Below are 19,004 nucleotides of genomic sequence, written 5' to 3' on the forward strand. Positions count from 1 at the left end.
ATTTAAAAAATTGATAATTTTAGTGCAGATTTTTTTTATTTTTGATATTAACGACATTAAACGTTTAAATAATGAAACACATTAACTACTTTTACAAATAGGTATATAGAGTTCGTTTTTTTTTCATTCAATTCGCTATTTTGAATAATATTGTTCTCAATTTAAATTTTGCCTATTTTTTTTTTAGTATTTTGCATTTCATTTTAATCGATGCAATTATCTTTCCAATGCCAAAGAATCTTATCAATGCACCACTTATCTCCTTATCAGCGAAGATTTGGCGTGAGCTGACACACACACGCCATTTTTTCAAATCAGGCTGTAAGTAAACTTTTCTTTTCATGGATTATATCATTTATTTAAGCAGTTTTAGCTTTTCATTAATGTAAGTAAGTAGGTAGGTACATATTTAGTATTTAGTATTTACTGTTGTCTGTTTACTATCTAACTACTACCTTTTTCAATTTTATGTTTTAACTTTTTTGTGCAGCTAAATAAATTGACTATAACGCAGTTCAATAAAGAAACGAATCTTCAATGGCGGCCAAAGCCAATTTGTATTCTCTTTGGCCAAAGCTGACACTGACGTATGGTAGGGTCAGCAAAAAAGAAAATAAATATAACGTTAATGGATAATTATTTTATTAATTATTTCAAATTGTTTGTTGACAAACTTTGTTGTTATGGTATTTGTTTATTTATATGAATTATCATATTTACGTACCTATACAGATTACAGAATGTAACAAAATCCCCATAATATTTGTAATAAAACTGAACAACTTTTCCCAAAGAACATATTTTGTCAAATTCCAATAAAACATTATTTACTTTCGCAAATGTATAATTGTCATTGTAAATTTATGATAAAAACTATTATAGGGAAAATCAAATACATTTTAGTGATTGTATTTTTCCATATTTTTTTTGCATGCCGTACGGCCGTGTGTAAGCGAGAGGGAATGATAAGCGCCGCCATTGAAATTATTTTTCTTTAATGAACTGCGTTATACTTACATTTTATTTAAAAAAATCATCTCATTACAAATATGAAATACATATAACTACTAATTAATGATATTCCAATTTTTTTATAAATGAGTAGGATTGGAAATATTCGTTAAATTAAATTTTTATGTACCGTTTTCATATCGGAGTTAAGTTGCCTCAATTTGTAATTCAATCTTCCAAAAACATTTTTATTAAATCAGAATTACCAAGAATCGACCTATTATTACAGTATTTACGTAAACGCTATTTCGCCGCGTCCATTATGTTACTCAGCATTATTAAGTACCTTCATGTAAATATACAAAAGATTCATCCTTCTAGGAAACTGTTACGTTCATGATTTTATTTTAAAAATACATAATTACAATCGCGTAAGAACCCCAATTTTAACGCACGTCATAGCGCTCAGTCCGCGATTTATTTATAAGCAAAACGATTATTTTGTAAATTAAAACTATTACCTACGTAATAATATATTTCCTCAAAACCTTTCGGGAAATTTTGTCCATGTGTTCTACATGCATAAACTTTTCATCGTGTTTTTTATTGAAACTCTACATAAAAATCTCACGCCACGGTGCTTGCGATTGCACTCCTCCAAATCAACACAACCGATTTATCATTTACTTATGCATAAGCAAATAAAATATAAGCTTTGAATGTAATTATTATTATAAAGACAATGATAGTTTAAGACCAGTACGTGCTGTATACTATTAGATTGAGAGAAAACAAATGTATTGTAGGCATCATTGCGAAAAGCGAGAAATAAACAAAGTCTCATGCCATTAAAACCATTTGGCATACCGCTGCAGCTGGTGCCAAATTGACTCCAAGAAATATCCCGCAAATCGGGATCTGTATGGTTATTACGAAATTCACCCGAACTCATGAGTTGGTTAGCATTTTGGATGCTTAATTTTATTGTGTCAAGCCAAACGCGGCAGTTAACGTTAGCGCGGGAAACGAGCACGCGCGCCTTCGTTTAATTTTCCCGCCATTAATGACGCGTGTCAGTATATTTTTTTAATTATTAACGGACAGTTAAAAGTGCGTTAATAAAAAAGTTTATTCGTGAAATAAAGTATTTTTATTAGTGTAGTGATTGGTAGTGATAGTTATGTGAGTAACTTTTTTATCATACATAATTCATATATTATTTAATAAAACAAATATTATTCATAAATTAAAAGTAAAATAATCAATACTTATTAAATAATCGAAGATTACATCACATATTTTAAACGCTCATGGACATCAAAGAAGAAAATATACCTAGTTAATTAATTATAAAAAAAATGGAATAAGGTACCGTGTACCTAGTTAGTAATAGGTGGTAACTAATACTTACTTAGTTTATATTATTAAAATAACATACTATCAAAAGTTTGATTTTAACATATAGGTAACAATAAGTTCAAGTACCTTTCAGATATTTATCTAATTTATGTGTGTAAATAATAACTAGAAATGTAAATACCTGAATAATAATTAATTAATTATTATGCAAAAAAAGCACCAAATAAATGGTTGTTATACAAAAAATAAGTGACTGAAAATATTACAGCACGATTTATGTCTACCCTATACATTTAATAAATAATTGTTACAATTTTTTCGCCCACCCAGAACCCCACAGTTACAAGCATTAATAGCTTTCATGTAAACATAACTCCAATAAGACAGGCGATATGGAGAGATTAAATGTACCGTCAACAAACAAGTCATTTTGTTATTTATGGTTCTTTTGATATGAAAAGATAAAAAATTTAAAATAATTTCATATACTTTTCGATTCTTAAGATTTCCTATGTTTGCTAAGGTTTTTATCCCTTCTTAAAAAAAATTGTTGACTGAATAGCAAGTGGCCTCCGCCTAGCGGTTAACAAATATATAGGTAGTGTTTTATTTTTGAGTTCTTGCCTAATTATTATTGTTCAGAACACGGAAATAGTTGCATATAAAACAAGTTTATCCCTATGCCCAAAAGACATGAAATTGAATACAATCTTGCTTGCTTTTATTTCTAATACCTATGTATAATTAGAATTCATACTACAGAAAAGTGATAGATTACAGTCTAAAATTTCATGCAAAGTGCGAAAACAAGGCTCGAAAGCCTTGACGAGCAGAAAAAAATATAAATTTTACTAAAATTTTCAATTGCTCTATCATTTATCATATCATCGACAGCACCATTACTGCAATCGATGTAAGATTGGTGGAAAATGTGATAAGAAAACCGAAACGTTTGACAATATGTATTTGCCAATCCGCACTTGGCCAGTGAAAGAATCCTTCTCAATAAATATCTACCTAGAGATCAACAAGGAAGAGCGCAAATTTATAGAAAATAAACTGATCCTAAGAATATAATTTATATGAATTTGACCTAGACTGAAAAGACAAGTGATGTATTAAATCATCGAACATGCAATAGTGCCAATAACCCCATTTCTCAACAATTGCAAAGATTTTCGTTCAGTCAGTACAGTGGTTGCCTATCAAACGATCAAAATGCAGCGGCTGCGGTGCCAAGCGTTGCATAGTACACGATTTATGTCTATCCGTCTGTCTGTACGCACTACACGTGTTTTTAGACAGCTCTAATTATACCATTGTCGGTGTATTGTCTAGTACTAGACGCACGTAACATGCGGTTTACGAATTCAATTTGATTGTGATTAAGAATATTAAATGACATTAACATCTGAAAAGGTCCTTTTAGGAATAGATTGGCGTAAATGGAAAGGAGTATTTCAAGTGGAATTAGGTACCTACTTATTCCTTCCTAAGGTCCATCGTTCTGTTGTAATTGCATTCTGTTGTAAATGAAAAGAATAGTTTCAGCTAATATATTATATCCTTCAATCACGAGTTACCAAATTATAAGTATTTTATGTTCCCCAGTACGTCCACATTTATTAGAAGCATTAACAACATTTTAACGCCAAAATCTAAATAATCAAATCACAAGATTGCAGTACTCTATCGAAATTAATTACTTTACTCCTTGCTTGAAATTTTCTTTTAAAAAGTTTTCTTGGCCATTTTTAAACGGGCCCTTTAAAACTGACATCAAAAATGCGTCTTCTAAATATAGGTGTCCAAACAGGCTATAGGGCTTACTACTAAGATATTCTGACGCAGAGTAACAAATGTACTGCCAACAACGTTCCGAAGACGCATGCCATGGGATTTATGAGCACCGCCGGGGTGTGACGTAGTATTAGTGCACAACATTAATTAGGAGAATTTAAGGGATGACTGAATGTTGGTATGGGACATAGGTAGAATATGTTGTGAAAAAGTTCATTAAAATTAATTGATGTGAGATCCATTTATGCAGGGCATTTTAATGATTAAGACGACATAATACCTATATAATACTCATACTCAAGTACAACGAGATTTAATTAAGATTTTAGGAGCTTTATCGAACCTCTTTTACGGTTTACCTTTTGCTTTCAATTAGGATCACGATAACTTTCTATAAGCTACGTGTATGGAAATGTTTACTGTAATCTTTTTATTTCTAAAACTAGATTCATATTAATTATAAAAATAAAAATAGTCTACTCCTAGTCAAAAAAGTAAACAGCAAACATCGTAAATAATCCGAGATAACCACTCGATATCTTTGAATTAGCATAGAAATAGAACTGGTATATTTTTAATTTAGCTTTTTTGTTCTAAAATAATAAATGAGGCGATACGAATTTTAATTAACCGCGACGTGTGAGTTGTGACGTTTTTAACTGGGACACCATTTGGGTTACATCATTCTCAGATTATAAACATAATACATTATCAAAAAATGTTTTCCTGTTGGGAGCAGTGGATTTAGGTCTCGTATCTTTGGAAAAATTTGAAAATTGTTCTTCTTCTCCGTAGGAACTGCTTTCAGAATGAGTAGTAAATGGTAGAACTATGTTATCTATACTAATATTATAAAGCTGAAGAATTTGTTTGTTTGTTTGAACGCGCTAATCTCGGGAACTACTGGTCCGATTTGAAAAATTCTTTCAAATTAGATAGCTCATTTATCGAGGAAGGCTATAGGCTATATTATATGTTCACGCTACGACCAACAGTGGAGCAACGGGGGTGAAACCGCGCGGAGCAGCTAGTCTTCTATAAAAAGGGCGTCTAGAAGAAGTCTTATTGATTAAATAAATGTTTAAGTTTGAAAGTTTACCTAGGTAAATTTATTTTGGTAGTGTGTTTGATTAATTTTAGCGTGGTTACGAAAATCTTTAAATTAGGTATATGTATACAGTAAAAGTAAAAGTATCTAATTAAAATATAATTACTAGGAATGTCGCTACGAGCTCAGAGCTAGGTAATTATGAAATTCATCCAAAACAGTAGTGGAATGCTGAAGGACTTCACAATCGAAACAATAACAGAACTTTTAACATGAAACACGAGCGTGTAGCAACACAGTATTTGTTATGTTTTGTCGGCCAAATGGCTTTAACTTCGGAACAAATCTTCTTATATATACATTGGCAAACATTCAACGTGGATTTTGATTTAAATTATCCAAGCAAAGCCGGGATCGCGATGTTCGAATGATGATCGGGGGCTTATCGAGTAATAATGGGTTCTAAATAACATACAACATTGCAATTGCATAGTTCGCTGGATTTGAGTTGGTTTATTCTAGCATTAGTCTATATATCTAGGTTGGCATATTATATTTCAGAATTAATTGTTTGTGGATCCATAGAACGGGAAGTCTCGAGTAGAATTTTGCGCGCCAAGCTGCTCGGTCTATGTGGACCCTATTGACTTTCCCCTGAAAGGACAGTTCCTAAAATGAATTGCTTCAGAACTGTACAATGGTTTAAGTTTAACACTAACTAAAACGTGGCTTTGTCTGTGTAATTAAGCATTTAATTATATAACAAACTAAAATAGCACGATAGCAGTAGTAGTAGCTAGGTACATAGATTACCTTAGTATTAGACAGTAGTAGATAGATCAGTTACTTATGAACAAAAAATACTGACTGATCTTATTTGTAGAGACAGAGCCGACGCGACGATAGGAAAGCATTAGGCTTGGAAATCTTGAGATACATTTTTTTTTATTTTTGATTTCTTTTGCTTATAAACTTGAATGTTTTGGATAAATCCCCCTATCTAAATAGGTATTCTAAATAGGTTACTAAAGAAACTTACAATATATTCCAATCAACTATCAAGAGACTATACTTAATTTAGAAATATGAGCCATATCTGAGTGGGTGGATGAAAAATCTTTGACTAACAGCGTACATATTATAAAAGTCTTGATTTACTGCATGTTACAATTTTGATATTTCTGAAGTCATGATTCAGTTAAATCAAATTTCTAAAAATACGTGAACATTCAGTAATAATTAACATTTCCTGTTTGTAAGAGAAAATATTTCGAGATTTGTTTGATAGCGTCGAGTGTATAAGAAATTAAGAAATAAGTAGGTTAATTGAAATAAGTATCACATTTTTATATTATTTATAAAACGCATTTTAAAAGATCAGCATAATATACAAACACACATGATTTCCCACAATAAAAAACAATTCTACATCGCTAGGTATCTTTTTCATGAAAATACAAAAATTTTCACTCAAGTTGGCTTGTAGAGCAGTTTCAAAATAAACCATTAAAAAGAAGTCGATCATAAGGCGTGATTGCCTTACCTTGCCTTACCCATTGGTAGGATCGAAGATATGGTGGGATATATTTGAAAAGTCCAAACGCATTACGTTTTTAAATAAAACGTTCTTAACAATTACATCAAACTTTCATATAATAAGTTTTACGAGGGCCATAAAGGCGTTGATCAAAGCATTACTGTTTTATACTAAGCCATGTATACGAACATTGATAAAATATTTAGTTACGTACGCGCTGTTTACGAGATCATAAATGCTCAGCTGTGAACACTGGAAACAGAAAATTAGGTTCTTGCGCAAGGCCTTTATAATGCGACACGAACGTGAAAATACTTGCCAGAACATTTAATGAGAAATATGTAATTTTCCAACAGCATCCACACGTTGGACATAATTCACATCTATAATTATAGTTTGTAAATAATTCTATTCATCTTTATAAAAAGGAGTTAATTATGCTTTTATAAGTACATGACTTTATTATTCTTTTCTTACAGATTTTCAGTCGTGCACCATGAATAAGAAGTCACATAAGAAGAAGGTTAGTATGCATAATAGTATAATAGAGTAGTATTAACATTACCTAAACATTTTTTGCCAATCTGGTTAACTATTTATATGAACTGTTAAAAAATCTTACGTTTATTCTTCGGTAGAGACAAATAGAAACAGCGATCTTTTCAGAATGGCAAGCAATTGAATTGTGGCAAAAGCCTCAAAGGTTCTATCGTTTGCTCCCAAAGAAAACGATCACAGTTAGATTTATTTACCTACTTCATTAAAATGTATTTACACATACTGCTGCTCCTAAACGCCCTAAACAAGCATGATGAAATCGGCGCCACCAGACGTTCGACATTTCACTGGCACCATTGGCAGCTCCAATCATCCAGTGATTGTCGAAGAACAATTGGGGGCAAACTCGCTCCAAGATATGGGATCAACGATTGGCATCTTGATATATTGTACTTGACAATGTTGCCAACGTCCATTGCGTGCTATGTGTAGGTACATGATACAGTTCTGGCGTTTCCAAATGGCTTGGTCGTTTGTTATACGCCCTTTGGTTGTGGTGAATTATGAGATGGATGAATAATCAAGTCAATAATTATAATGTCGTGATATGAGCGTAGGCAAATTCTTTTAAAATGTATTTTTAGATTATAGTATAGATTAGTTATCACAATATACTGACGCAAATCGTCATAATATCATCAAATTTTTGGTTATTTATAAAACTAACTAGCTTGTTTGGGAACTGCTTGAGAAATGCACATGCTTTCTTCATTGTTATTACTGAAAATTGAACCTCGCTTTCAATTAAAATATTTTTCAATTGTATGCAAAGAATGTTAATCTAATTTCAACTTACTTAATTATTATTATCCGTTGATATATCGTTATATATCCCAGCTTCTAATCCCCGTAGAAGCTAACAAAAAAAAAAAACAATCAGTGAATCAAACAGTCGATTAACCATTACAGTAGTAATTATAAGCATTGAAACAACATTGTATTTTCTCGATTGTAAATCAATCAGTGTGGTCATATGTTCCCGAAGCCCTTGGGAAGACAGCAAGCCGGTCTATTTCCAGTTGGCAAGCATTTCATCAATGAAATCTGAGATTGAAACGAAGTAACGTAAAGATAAAATCTATAAATTCAGTCGAAACTTTCTGCGTCTCTACCAGTTAACGAAAAGACCTAATTACGGGTAATTTATCTTGTGACAAAAGATTTCAGATTTGTGACGTCTTTGGCTATAATTTAACATTTCACGTTACATTAAGTAGTAGACCGGACTCTCAGTGGAGTTTCGTTTGCAAAAATCGCGGACCTAAATCTGACTTCTGATATATATTGTATAGATCCCAGACATCCTATAGACAGATGTTGCCAACCAGTTTTGTGGTCCCCCTGCCCGCACCCCGGTAATTAAATATGGCATACAAAGAAAAAAATAAAAATTTCCAAAACATGCCGTGTGGGGTATCAAATGAAAGAGCTTATTGAGTAGATCACGAATATATAGCATACTATATACATTTCTTACACTTTCTCTAAGATTTTTTAGAAAATTTACGAAAATGGTCCATTTTTGAGTTAACTTTAAACCACTATAGATTGAAAACTCATGAATATATTTTTTAAATTATTATTTTAAATAATTAACAATAGTCCATTGTTTACGATTCAATATTTCGTACAGTGAAATAGTTGCATGGGGGAGTGGGGGGAGAATTCAAAGATGGCGAGTATATTTTCAAGTTCATATAGTATATAGTTATTTTCATCAAATCTACCACATAGCTCACTTATATTATATTACGAACTATTGAATCATAAACAATGGACTATTGTTAATTATTTAAAATAATAATTAAAAAAATATATTCATGAGTTTTCAATCTATAGTGGTTTAAAGTTAACTCAAAAATGGACCATTTTCGTAAATTTTCTAAAAAATCTTAGAGAAAGTGTAAGAAATGTATATAGTATGCTATATATTCGTGATCTACTCAATAAGCTCTTTCATTTGATACCCCACACGGCATGTTTTGGAAATTTTTATTTTTTTCTTTGTATGCCATATTTAATTACCGGGGTGCGGGCAGGGGGACCACAAAACTGGTTGGCAACATCTGTCTATAGGATGTCTGGGATCTATACAATATATATCAGAAGTCAGATTTAGGTCCGCTATTTTTGCAAACGAACATCTCCTTGGAGCCTGCTCTATAGACTAGACCTAGACTAAACAATTTTGTAATATTATGTGATGGTTTCATACTCGTTAAATTTAACTTTATATCCCTATAAAATACTTAGGAATGTACAATTTACCATATAGGTGCGTTTTAATGGAATTTCCAATACCTTTGTTTTTATTTCGTGTACCCTCTTCTACCTCAGGAAAGCAACTACCTACAATTGAATATTAAACCTCATGCCTCATGCTGTCATAACTCCCATCTCATATTAACTGAAAATCATTGTTTAGTCCCAATTGCCTTTGACCCACATAGTGCAAATATTTACAGCCCCAAGGCCCTAGGATCACGTGCGAAGCGTGTTAACAGCTTGTCATTGGCACATGACAATAGACGCTCTGATGAAGCGGAAAATATTACAGCTATTTTCAAACTTTACAAGTTTACATACCTAATATTAGAAATAACGTTAGGCGCCTCTTGTTAACTATTGGATGATCCGCCCTTTAATCAGTGTTAGGATGTGTTGTGAGAAAAGATTGTAGAAAATTAAATTTGCTTATAATAATATTATGTTAGAACAACTTTGATTTCTCTTTAGATAGTATTTGAATAAATAGGCTTGCGAAAGCGCTATTAGTTTTAAAATGAACGTAGTCCTAAGAGCTGTTGTTGCTCTATTTATAATGAAGATTTCAGTAAAATCATTTAAAAAATAATTTCAAGTACATATCCTGTCCTCTATTTAAGATGAAAATGCTAACGTCTCATCAAAAGTTACATTACAAACTTTGGAATATATTATATTATTATTAGGGCTGATTTTTCAATCCTTGGTTAAAACTTATTCGTCGAATAATGTAAAAAACTACCATTTTAAAAACGTATTCTAATTGCCCGTATTTGACAGTTTACGTGACATTTTAATATTATCGTGTAATACTTTATTGGACGGATAAGTTTTATCCAAGCATTGAAAAATCGGCCCTAAATAAGTAATAATTTGAAAACTTTGAAGATTAGTCACACGGAGAATCCCAGTATTTATACTTAATAAATATTTATATATTTATGGTTAAATCGCGAAGAAAAATCAGCGTTTCAATAAATCAATTTCGGTAAGGAATATGTGTGTCAACGGGGCAATAAAACTCATATGTTCTCAGTTAGCCGTAAATAAGGCAATTGTAAGTGGAGAGAAGAAACGGTTAATAGCAAAAGCACAGAATACAAATTGTCTTAACATGCTGTCACTTACGCCATTAACATTTATTTTTATTCGTCGGAGAATTATAGTTTACGTTCGATCATAAATATTGCTTAACAGTTGAAATAAAATTATTCTAGTTTACAGCTCTGTATTGTAAAGGTTAGCTGGGTCAGATGTATTACAGTGATAAAGAATCAGGGTGGACCAGTTAAACTTAAATCTATACTAATATTATAAAGCTGAAGAGATTGTTTGTTTGAACGCGCTAATCTCAGGAACTATTGGTCCGATTTGAAAAAATATTTCGGTGTTAGATAGCCCATTTATCGAGGAAGGCTATAGGCTATATATCATCACGCTATAGCTATGACCAACAGAAGCGGAGCAATGCGGGTGAAACCGCGGAGCACAGCTAGTTAGAAATAAATTATGTGACTACCCATTGTTATATCACATAGGTCTTAAACCATTAATTGTTAAACCTAGCCTAGTTTTTACGCAAGTAGAGGAGCATTTTAAATTAGTTAAAAATTTCTAATAGTTCAAAAGATGCCATATTAAGCTATACCTACGCATGGATATATACTATATAGGTAATGACTCCTAAATCACAGAACTACAAAGCATCATAACGTGTTTAAAGACGCTGGTTTCAACTTTCAAAGACATTGCTCAGAAAATTTACGATTTAACCATTAACGTCTAGTTACGCGCAAAGCACTTTTTAAATGCTGATTAATTGCCAAAAGGATAGGAATAGTCTTCATTAGAATAGAATCATTGTTTGCAGTCGATTTCCGAGAAATGAGCAGTAGGCGTTCGAAAAACCTAAACGTTAAGCATATTTTCTTCAATTTTTGCTCTTTCCAGATAAAATTATGCAATAAATAATTATAAACCCTCTTGGATTTTAATTTATTATAAATTTATAAATTTATATAAACCCTCTTGGAATTAAATTTATACATAAATACATAAGAAATAGGTATTTGAAGAATTTAGAAATTAGTAAATTGAACGTGGTCCAAGAAGTGAACGCTAGAACAATAGTTTTGTTTCGACGCAGTTTACCTAAAACATCAATTACGAACATGTGTGCCAAGATTTTTTATTTATATTAATAGATTATTTCTGAGCAAAATTGTGTTATACTGTCTAATTTAGTTAATCTTTTTAATGTTGGCACGAGGATATGAATTAAATGCCAATGAATTAAAACCAATAGAATAAAGTTTTGTCCGCTGGAGGGGAAACCGTGGGGCATAGCTAGATACTGTGAAATGTAATGTATTGTATAATAGAAAAATGTAGAAATACATTTTATAAACGTAAAAAATTACATACCTACCTACCAGCTCAAATGAGCCAATATTAATTTTAGTGTTCGCATAACCACTTAGGAAGACAATTAAGAACGCAGCATTGCATTTAACTAATCTTCAAGATTTTCAATTGGTCCAGATTTCTCAAGTTATTTAAAAGCTTTATCGCTTTAATAAACCTCTTTCCAGTCGAGTGAAATGAGTGGTTTCGATGATTGAGCGAGCAGCCGAGCGCCAACTTTCGTGATTTATTTCCACGTCCCAGAGATATGGCTCAATATATTTTATGATTAGTGATGTTTTATGGAAATATATCATTGATTTTTGGGCACTAATTATTTTAGACAAATTAATTCTAGGAGGTAATTATTAAGTTTTCAAAGTTAATTATAATGTTAACGATCGTATGAAATGCTATAGGTACTTATATAAAATGTATTATTTGTGGTACATAACTGGTAACAGACGGACGTTTATATAATGCACGATGAACTCCTCTCAGATAACTCCATAAAAGGATTATTTCAAGCGGATCATTCTTAAGTTCTACTTCATCTTGTTGCGATAACTTTCCTACATATAAATCTGCTTAGTTCATCATAATACCTCAGCCACTCATAGGTACACGAGGCGTCCAATCGTCTACATCAGACTCAATAAAAGAAATCTCCATAGCGACAAAACCTCTGCTCTAAGCCTTGATTACAGATAATCCTCAGGAGCCGCACTTATCGGCCTTCCTACTTAATGAAATTACGAATATCCATTTGACCATAACGTTCTCGGGCGCGGGTACAGACGGTTATGAAATGAATTTTTATGTTTTGGCGCGTGCAGTCAAGTGGAGCAGAAATACACCACCGCCTACCAGATCTGGAGCCATTCATAACTCCCGGCTCGGTGTACATAGCGGTCATTCATAGATCTGTCGCGATTTTTCTTAATGCTACGCTGTTTGATATGTGTACGTGACATTTTTTTGGATTGTTTTCGTCTTGCTGTTTTGTTTGTCTCGAATTTGTGTATCACAATTATTTCAGAAGTTGTTTATGTTCATGGATGATTTTTATATGATTTATAGAGACGCTTGTGACTATTAGACTTTGAATGTCTTTATAAATTTACGTGCGTGGAAATAAAATTAATTTAATAAGCGAGAGATGAAGGACAAATAGCCGATTTGATAAAAATATTTTTATAAATCGATTTTGTTCCAGCAAAAGAAACGAGGTAAACACGAAGTTCGTAACAAGGAAAACGTAATAGAAGTGAAAGAAGATGTGAAAGTTAAGGAAGCCATTGAAAATGAGAAAGAAGGAAATGAGAAAGAAAATGCCAAAGAAGAGAAGAAACTCTGTTATGAAATTAAACACTCTGATGTCATGGGACGGTAAGAATATAAATAGTTTCAATATTATTTGAATAGTATTTAAGTCTGCTCTAAAGTGTCTGAAATTTCGGAAGGTGGTAAGCACGTAACATAAGTTGGCTTAGTTGCTCAGAAGTAAAGAATATCGTGAATAAATTGCGATTTAAATTGCGTTTAAATATTCTTCGTATGGATTCCCACAACAATATTACCCACATATTATATGAGGATAGTTTTGTAGGGAAACTATTTGTACAAGCGTATTGACAGATAGACAGATTTACGCCATTAAGCTCTACCGTGAAAACACATATTTCTGTATTGTATTGATTTTATTTCCCATTTAAGATAAACTATGTAAATATACGTGAGTGTTTATTTGATGCAGTATTTTCGTGTGAAATTCTATAAATTTTATTAATTTGTCCTTATTTTAGATGTACCTACGAGTAGTCGCTAATTTCCTAGGATTATCAATACTCGTGGGATTGTATTTATTGTTAATTATCGCGATTTTCATTTAAGTTTCCTTTAAATTACGATAAAAATCTTCATCCTCATTTATTATCAAAACCATACATGTAGTATTCTTTATTAATTCCATTATACAGGTACATAGTAGCGAGCCGTGACATAAAAGCCGGGGAGGTGATCATAGAGGCACCAGCACTAGCCGTGGGCCCCTGCAGCGGCTGCAACATCATATGCCTTGGCTGCTACCGGGAGCTGGAGGAGAAGAACTTGTCCAAGTAAATAATATTTATAAAAACTCTTTGAATAGATTTAAGGTGTTGTGTAAAATGTAAAGATTATAAGGAGTGGAGATGATTTTGGCAATGTTTCGTTTTAACTACATCGTAATAAAATATTCCATCAAATAGTAATGTTTAAAATTATTTCTCTATGAGTTTTTCAACCTGTTTTAAGTGCGATATTTAATAAACATAAACATTTTGATATTTAAATTAAAATTTCAGTAAAGTGCCCAATTTGCTCTTTTACTTCTTATAATTTCCCATCTTTCAATAAAACTATTTTGCGCTACATGTTTAGAATAATGTTTAACAGGTTTTTTTTTACGAATTGATTCATTATTTTTCTATTCTTAAGAAATAATGAAATGTTCCATCTTCCAGATGTGCTGGTTGTACCTGGCCACTCTGCTGCTCTACTTGCCCCGGGCTGGGCAAGTACACTGGCCACTCCACGTACGAGTGCGAAGCCCTGAAGCAAGCAACGCCGAGTTACGACAATATGGAGGACCTCAAGGATTCCTATAACGCTCTCATGCCATTGAGGCAGGTACAAATGTTATAAAGATTTATCTCAGTCTGTCTCTGAGTAAGAATTTCGATGCGAAAATATTACTTTTATGCGAAAAATATTGCCTAACCTGTTTGCTTTCAAAATATGTAATGATTCCTGATCTGTGGTATAAAAATGTCCATATACCTAATGGTATAATATGAAGAAAGAAAGATATGAAAATCCTTTCTAATGTTATAAATGCGAAAGTGTGTTTGTCTTTCTCGACAACGGAGCGAGTTTATGTTATGATTTTTGTATCTGGACACAGTAGTAAAATTTCTCATTGCCTTGGAAATTTTCTTTGTATTCGGGAGCGAACCCGCAAGTAGAAAGCTAGTCTTGTAAGCGTTCTATTACTACCTACATGGAAGCTAATTAAATCATCATGAATACCCGAGAATCCTGTGAATCTCGAGGTCATTGGTCGAGGTCATTAGTACCTGACATCGGCACGTGTAATGAATATTGTACTTATATATTTTAAAAGAAATATAACTCGGTAAGTCCAATTAGCTGGTGCCTGGCAGCCAGCCGTCGGGACTTACGTAACTAATTAATATCGTACCTAATACTTCTTTAAACCTTCCCGTGTTTACTGAAATATCTAATTCTGGTATTTGTGAATTCTTTAATTGGTCTTTAATTACTCCCAAAATCTTCATTATAGACGACGTAGACTGGTTCGCGGTCACAGGCCTAACTACAGGAAATTATAAAGTTTCCGTGACGTTGGGACTTTGGACAATTTCTCTTGTCACTAACTTGCGTGCAAACATATTTTCAATGTACTAATGTTTGCGCACTTGCAGTGAAAAAAATTTCCAAATGTCTTTCTACATTTATTAGGTTTGTGTCGAATGAATGATCGGTCTCGGCTGAATGAATGAACGATCAGCATTCAATAAAAAAGGCATCAAATTCCAGATGCTTACTCCAAAAAAGCGCGGACACCGAGAAATGGGAGGAGATAATGTCGATGGAGGCTCACAACGAGCTGCGGCGCGCGAGGGGGGACATCTTCCCCATGAATGAGAGGACTGTGCTGCAGCGGCTCAAGGGTTGGGGCTTCACGTTCGATGATGAAGAGGTCCACACCGTTTGTGGGGTGTTGGAAGTGAGTAGACACGTAAACATTTTTTTTAAAAGCCATACGTTACAGAAAACAACAAACATACCCTACAATTCAATCTCTCAAATCATCGTTATATATTTTGTCAGCCCAAACTTATAAAAACCGTTAGATTGTCATCTATCTCGCGAAATTGTTAACTATCGAAAAATTGCTACCTGATTACAATATAAATATCTGATTACAATTGATCGTGTTATTTTTCGGTAATTTAGAATTTATCGAAGTCAAACTGTTCAATTACTCAATCGTACCTAGATGATCTGTTACTTATCTCTTCTTTTGGATTGTGGCGGTTATATCACTCTTTTTGCGCCCAAAACTTTTTTACTTCAGGAAGCTTATGTTCAGTTCATTGCTTATGTCTATTTTATGAGTGTTAAAGCGTCTGCCTCGTCATAGGTGAACGCGTTCGAAGTGGGCGGCAGCGGGGCGAACGCACGCGCGCTGTACGGCGGCGCGAGCCTGCTGGCGCACGACTGCACGCCCAGCACCACGCACACGGACGCGGAGCGCGCGCCCGCCCGCCCGCTCACCGTGCGCGCCGCGCTGCCGCACCGCGCCGGCGACACCATCACGCTCTGCTACGCGTACACGCTGCAGGTGCCCATGATTTTTGCACGGACACTCTCATACTTACATATTTATACCCATACATAATACGACATAATCATATTCACATCGACAAATCCTGATCTTCTTACCCTCCTCATCCAAACTCACACGTTCACTCTGTCATATTTAACGCTATACAACGTTTTACATCTTAATCGACTTTGCTGCTTGCAGCTAGATTATTTTTAATTAACTGTTTCATTGTTTTGGATCCTAAAGCATAAACTCAAATATTACGTGTCGTTATCAACAGGGCACACTCAAGCGGCGCGAGCACATCCGCCTCAGCAAGTTCTTCGATTGCGCGTGTGCTCGGTGCCGCGACCCGACCGAGCTGGGCACGCGAGCGAGCGCGCTGCGCTGCCCGCGCTGCGCCGGCCACGTGCTCAGTGCGGCGCCGCTCGAGCCCAGCAGCGAGTGGCGCTGTGACGCCTGCCCGTACACTGTGGGGGCTAATGCCGTGCAGGCTACGCTAAAGAGGTAATATCATCGTAAGAAGCACGCGTAAATAAGTTAGTCTTTTTACATACTCGGTTAAATAAGCAATGTCCTTCGTGTTTGCAATGTTCCGTTCATAAAAAAATGGCAGCATAAAACAAAAAATATAAACATTATTCACCATTGCTATGTATTTCATTACTTTCTAACTTAGTATTCGATACATTTTTACTTCAATATAATATTCCTTTAACAGACTACTTTACCTTTCCTTTTCCACAGACTAACAGACGAACTAGAGCAGATAGACGCGAACGACGTGGAGGGCTTCGAGCGGTACCTGACCAAGTACCGTTCGACCCTGCACGCCAACCACTATCTCCGTCTATCGGCGTTACACTCACTGAGCCAGCTGTACGGCAAGCTGTCTCGCTACATGATCCACGAGCTGCCCGAGCGCCTGCTGCAGCGCAAGCTCGACATCTGCAGAGATCTCATGCGGGTGTTCGATGTCATCGAGCCGGGGTACTCCAGGCTTAGGGGTCAGTTGTTTTTTATGTTTCGTTGATTTGTTTGTTCGTTTTTTATTTATTCGTTCATGAATTATTCATTCAATCAAACACACATTCGTTCACTAGCTCTTTCATTCATTTGTTTGTTAGTTCTTACGTTTATTAATTCATGAGTTCGTTATTTAAATCACTCGATCAATCACTCGACCACTCCACTCACTCACTCACACAATCACTCACTCAATCCACTCACTCAGTCACTTCACCCACTCACTCTCAGTTCACTCAATCCACTCACTCAATTATTGATGAAATAGCAGTTGAAATAATTTTTGTGAACTTTTTTAAAAATTTTAATCTCTCTTCATCATTAGCTTTGCCAGATAACCATTAATACAGTAGAACAAAATAAGAAAAAAAATCACAATAAAATATACTTAAATATATTTTCTTCAGGTATCACTCTGTACGAACTGCACGCGCCACTGATGGTGCTCACCACCAGGGAATTTGAGAAGAAGGCCATTTCCAAAGAAAACCTTCGGAATCGGTTAAAAGAGGTGATTTCCCTGAAATTGTCACCATAAACCAAATTAGCACAATATAGTCTAGTCTAGCACAACTTCAAATAAAGTTCGAATATTTATTATTATTCAAGCATTAACAATAAAATGTTTAAAAAAAATTCAGATGGTCTTATTTAAATAGATTGTCTAGGAAATAAAAATAAATCTGTGTAAGCACACATGTACTAGAAAAAAAAACAATAATCTTGTTAAACGCTTATAATCTTCTTACTACAAACTATTCTTAGTGGGAAACATTGTTAATTGTTTCAGCACTATAATACAAAGTATGATGTTCTTGTCTAGTGCATAGGTCTAGTGTCTATTCGCCATTTTAATTGCAATTTGCAACTACTTTTAACTAAACATATTATTTCGTTCAATTATATAAATTAATAAAACCTCACCTTTTATTTACGTGACTTTATTTTTTTTCTGTAACTCTGTGTGTCAATAAAACGTTTTTCCTCCTTTAATTATTTGTTTCTTTTTCAGATTGTAAGTTATTTAACAGAGTCCGCGTTAATTCTCGGCTTTGAACCGAGCCAATCTCCTGAAGGTCTAATGGCGTCGGCCGCGAGAGACGCGCTGAAGAAAATCAAAACTTGGGAACAAATTATTGGAAAAATCTCATAATATTTAGAATATTCTAGAATTACGCCGCGTGTCCATTACAGCCTTTCTAGGTGCAATACCGTCGATAGTCGATACGTTCGGCTTTATATTGTTTGTGATATTAACATTACTTTTTGTTGTTTTTATTTAATAAATAATGGTTATTATTTTTATCTGAAATCTGTGAGGAATACAGCGAAAAATATATTGATAAGTATTCTTATATACTACTTTTTTGATTTGTATCCGTTCAGTTATTGTTAATGTTAATTAATTATAAAAACTTGTCAGTATACGAAATGTGCTATAAGAAATTCCACATATTTTAATTTTTTACCGTCAATATTAATTAGAATTAATATTCAAAAATATTGTAATTTATTCCCAGGATCTTACATTCAATTAGCAGTTATTCCTTACGAAAAGACATGCAAAAGTGTATTTTTATAATAAAATTGTATTAAACAGGGATTCTATTTTATTAATTAATACCATAAATACTGATGTTTTGTTGTACTTATTTTTTAATAAA

General features: G+C 33.7%; 1 protein-coding gene across 1 annotated transcript; it reads left to right on the top strand.

Annotated features, from left to right (window-relative positions):
* The first annotated feature begins 121 nt into the window (after positions 1-121).
* Positions 122-18,971, top strand: LOC149480793 (SET domain-containing protein SmydA-8-like). Its single transcript, XM_089705913.1, has 11 exons — positions 122-321; positions 7,175-7,218; positions 13,138-13,310; positions 13,901-14,038; positions 14,426-14,587; positions 15,522-15,711; positions 16,129-16,329; positions 16,595-16,821; positions 17,062-17,321; positions 17,748-17,851; positions 18,353-18,971. The coding sequence occupies exons 1-11, from the start codon at positions 228-230 to the stop codon at positions 18,491-18,493; spliced, it is 1,734 nt and encodes a 577-aa protein (XP_089562039.1). The 5' UTR covers positions 122-227; the 3' UTR covers positions 18,494-18,971.
* Positions 18,972-19,004: the final 33 nt, after the last annotated feature.

The sequence above is a fragment of the Colias philodice genome, chromosome 17 (genome assembly GCF_061535455.1).
Source record: "Colias philodice isolate Cphi_HAF_F1 chromosome 17, ilColPhil1 Martin Lab GWU primary, whole genome shotgun sequence".
Taxonomy (NCBI): Eukaryota; Metazoa; Arthropoda; class Insecta; order Lepidoptera; family Pieridae; genus Colias; species Colias philodice.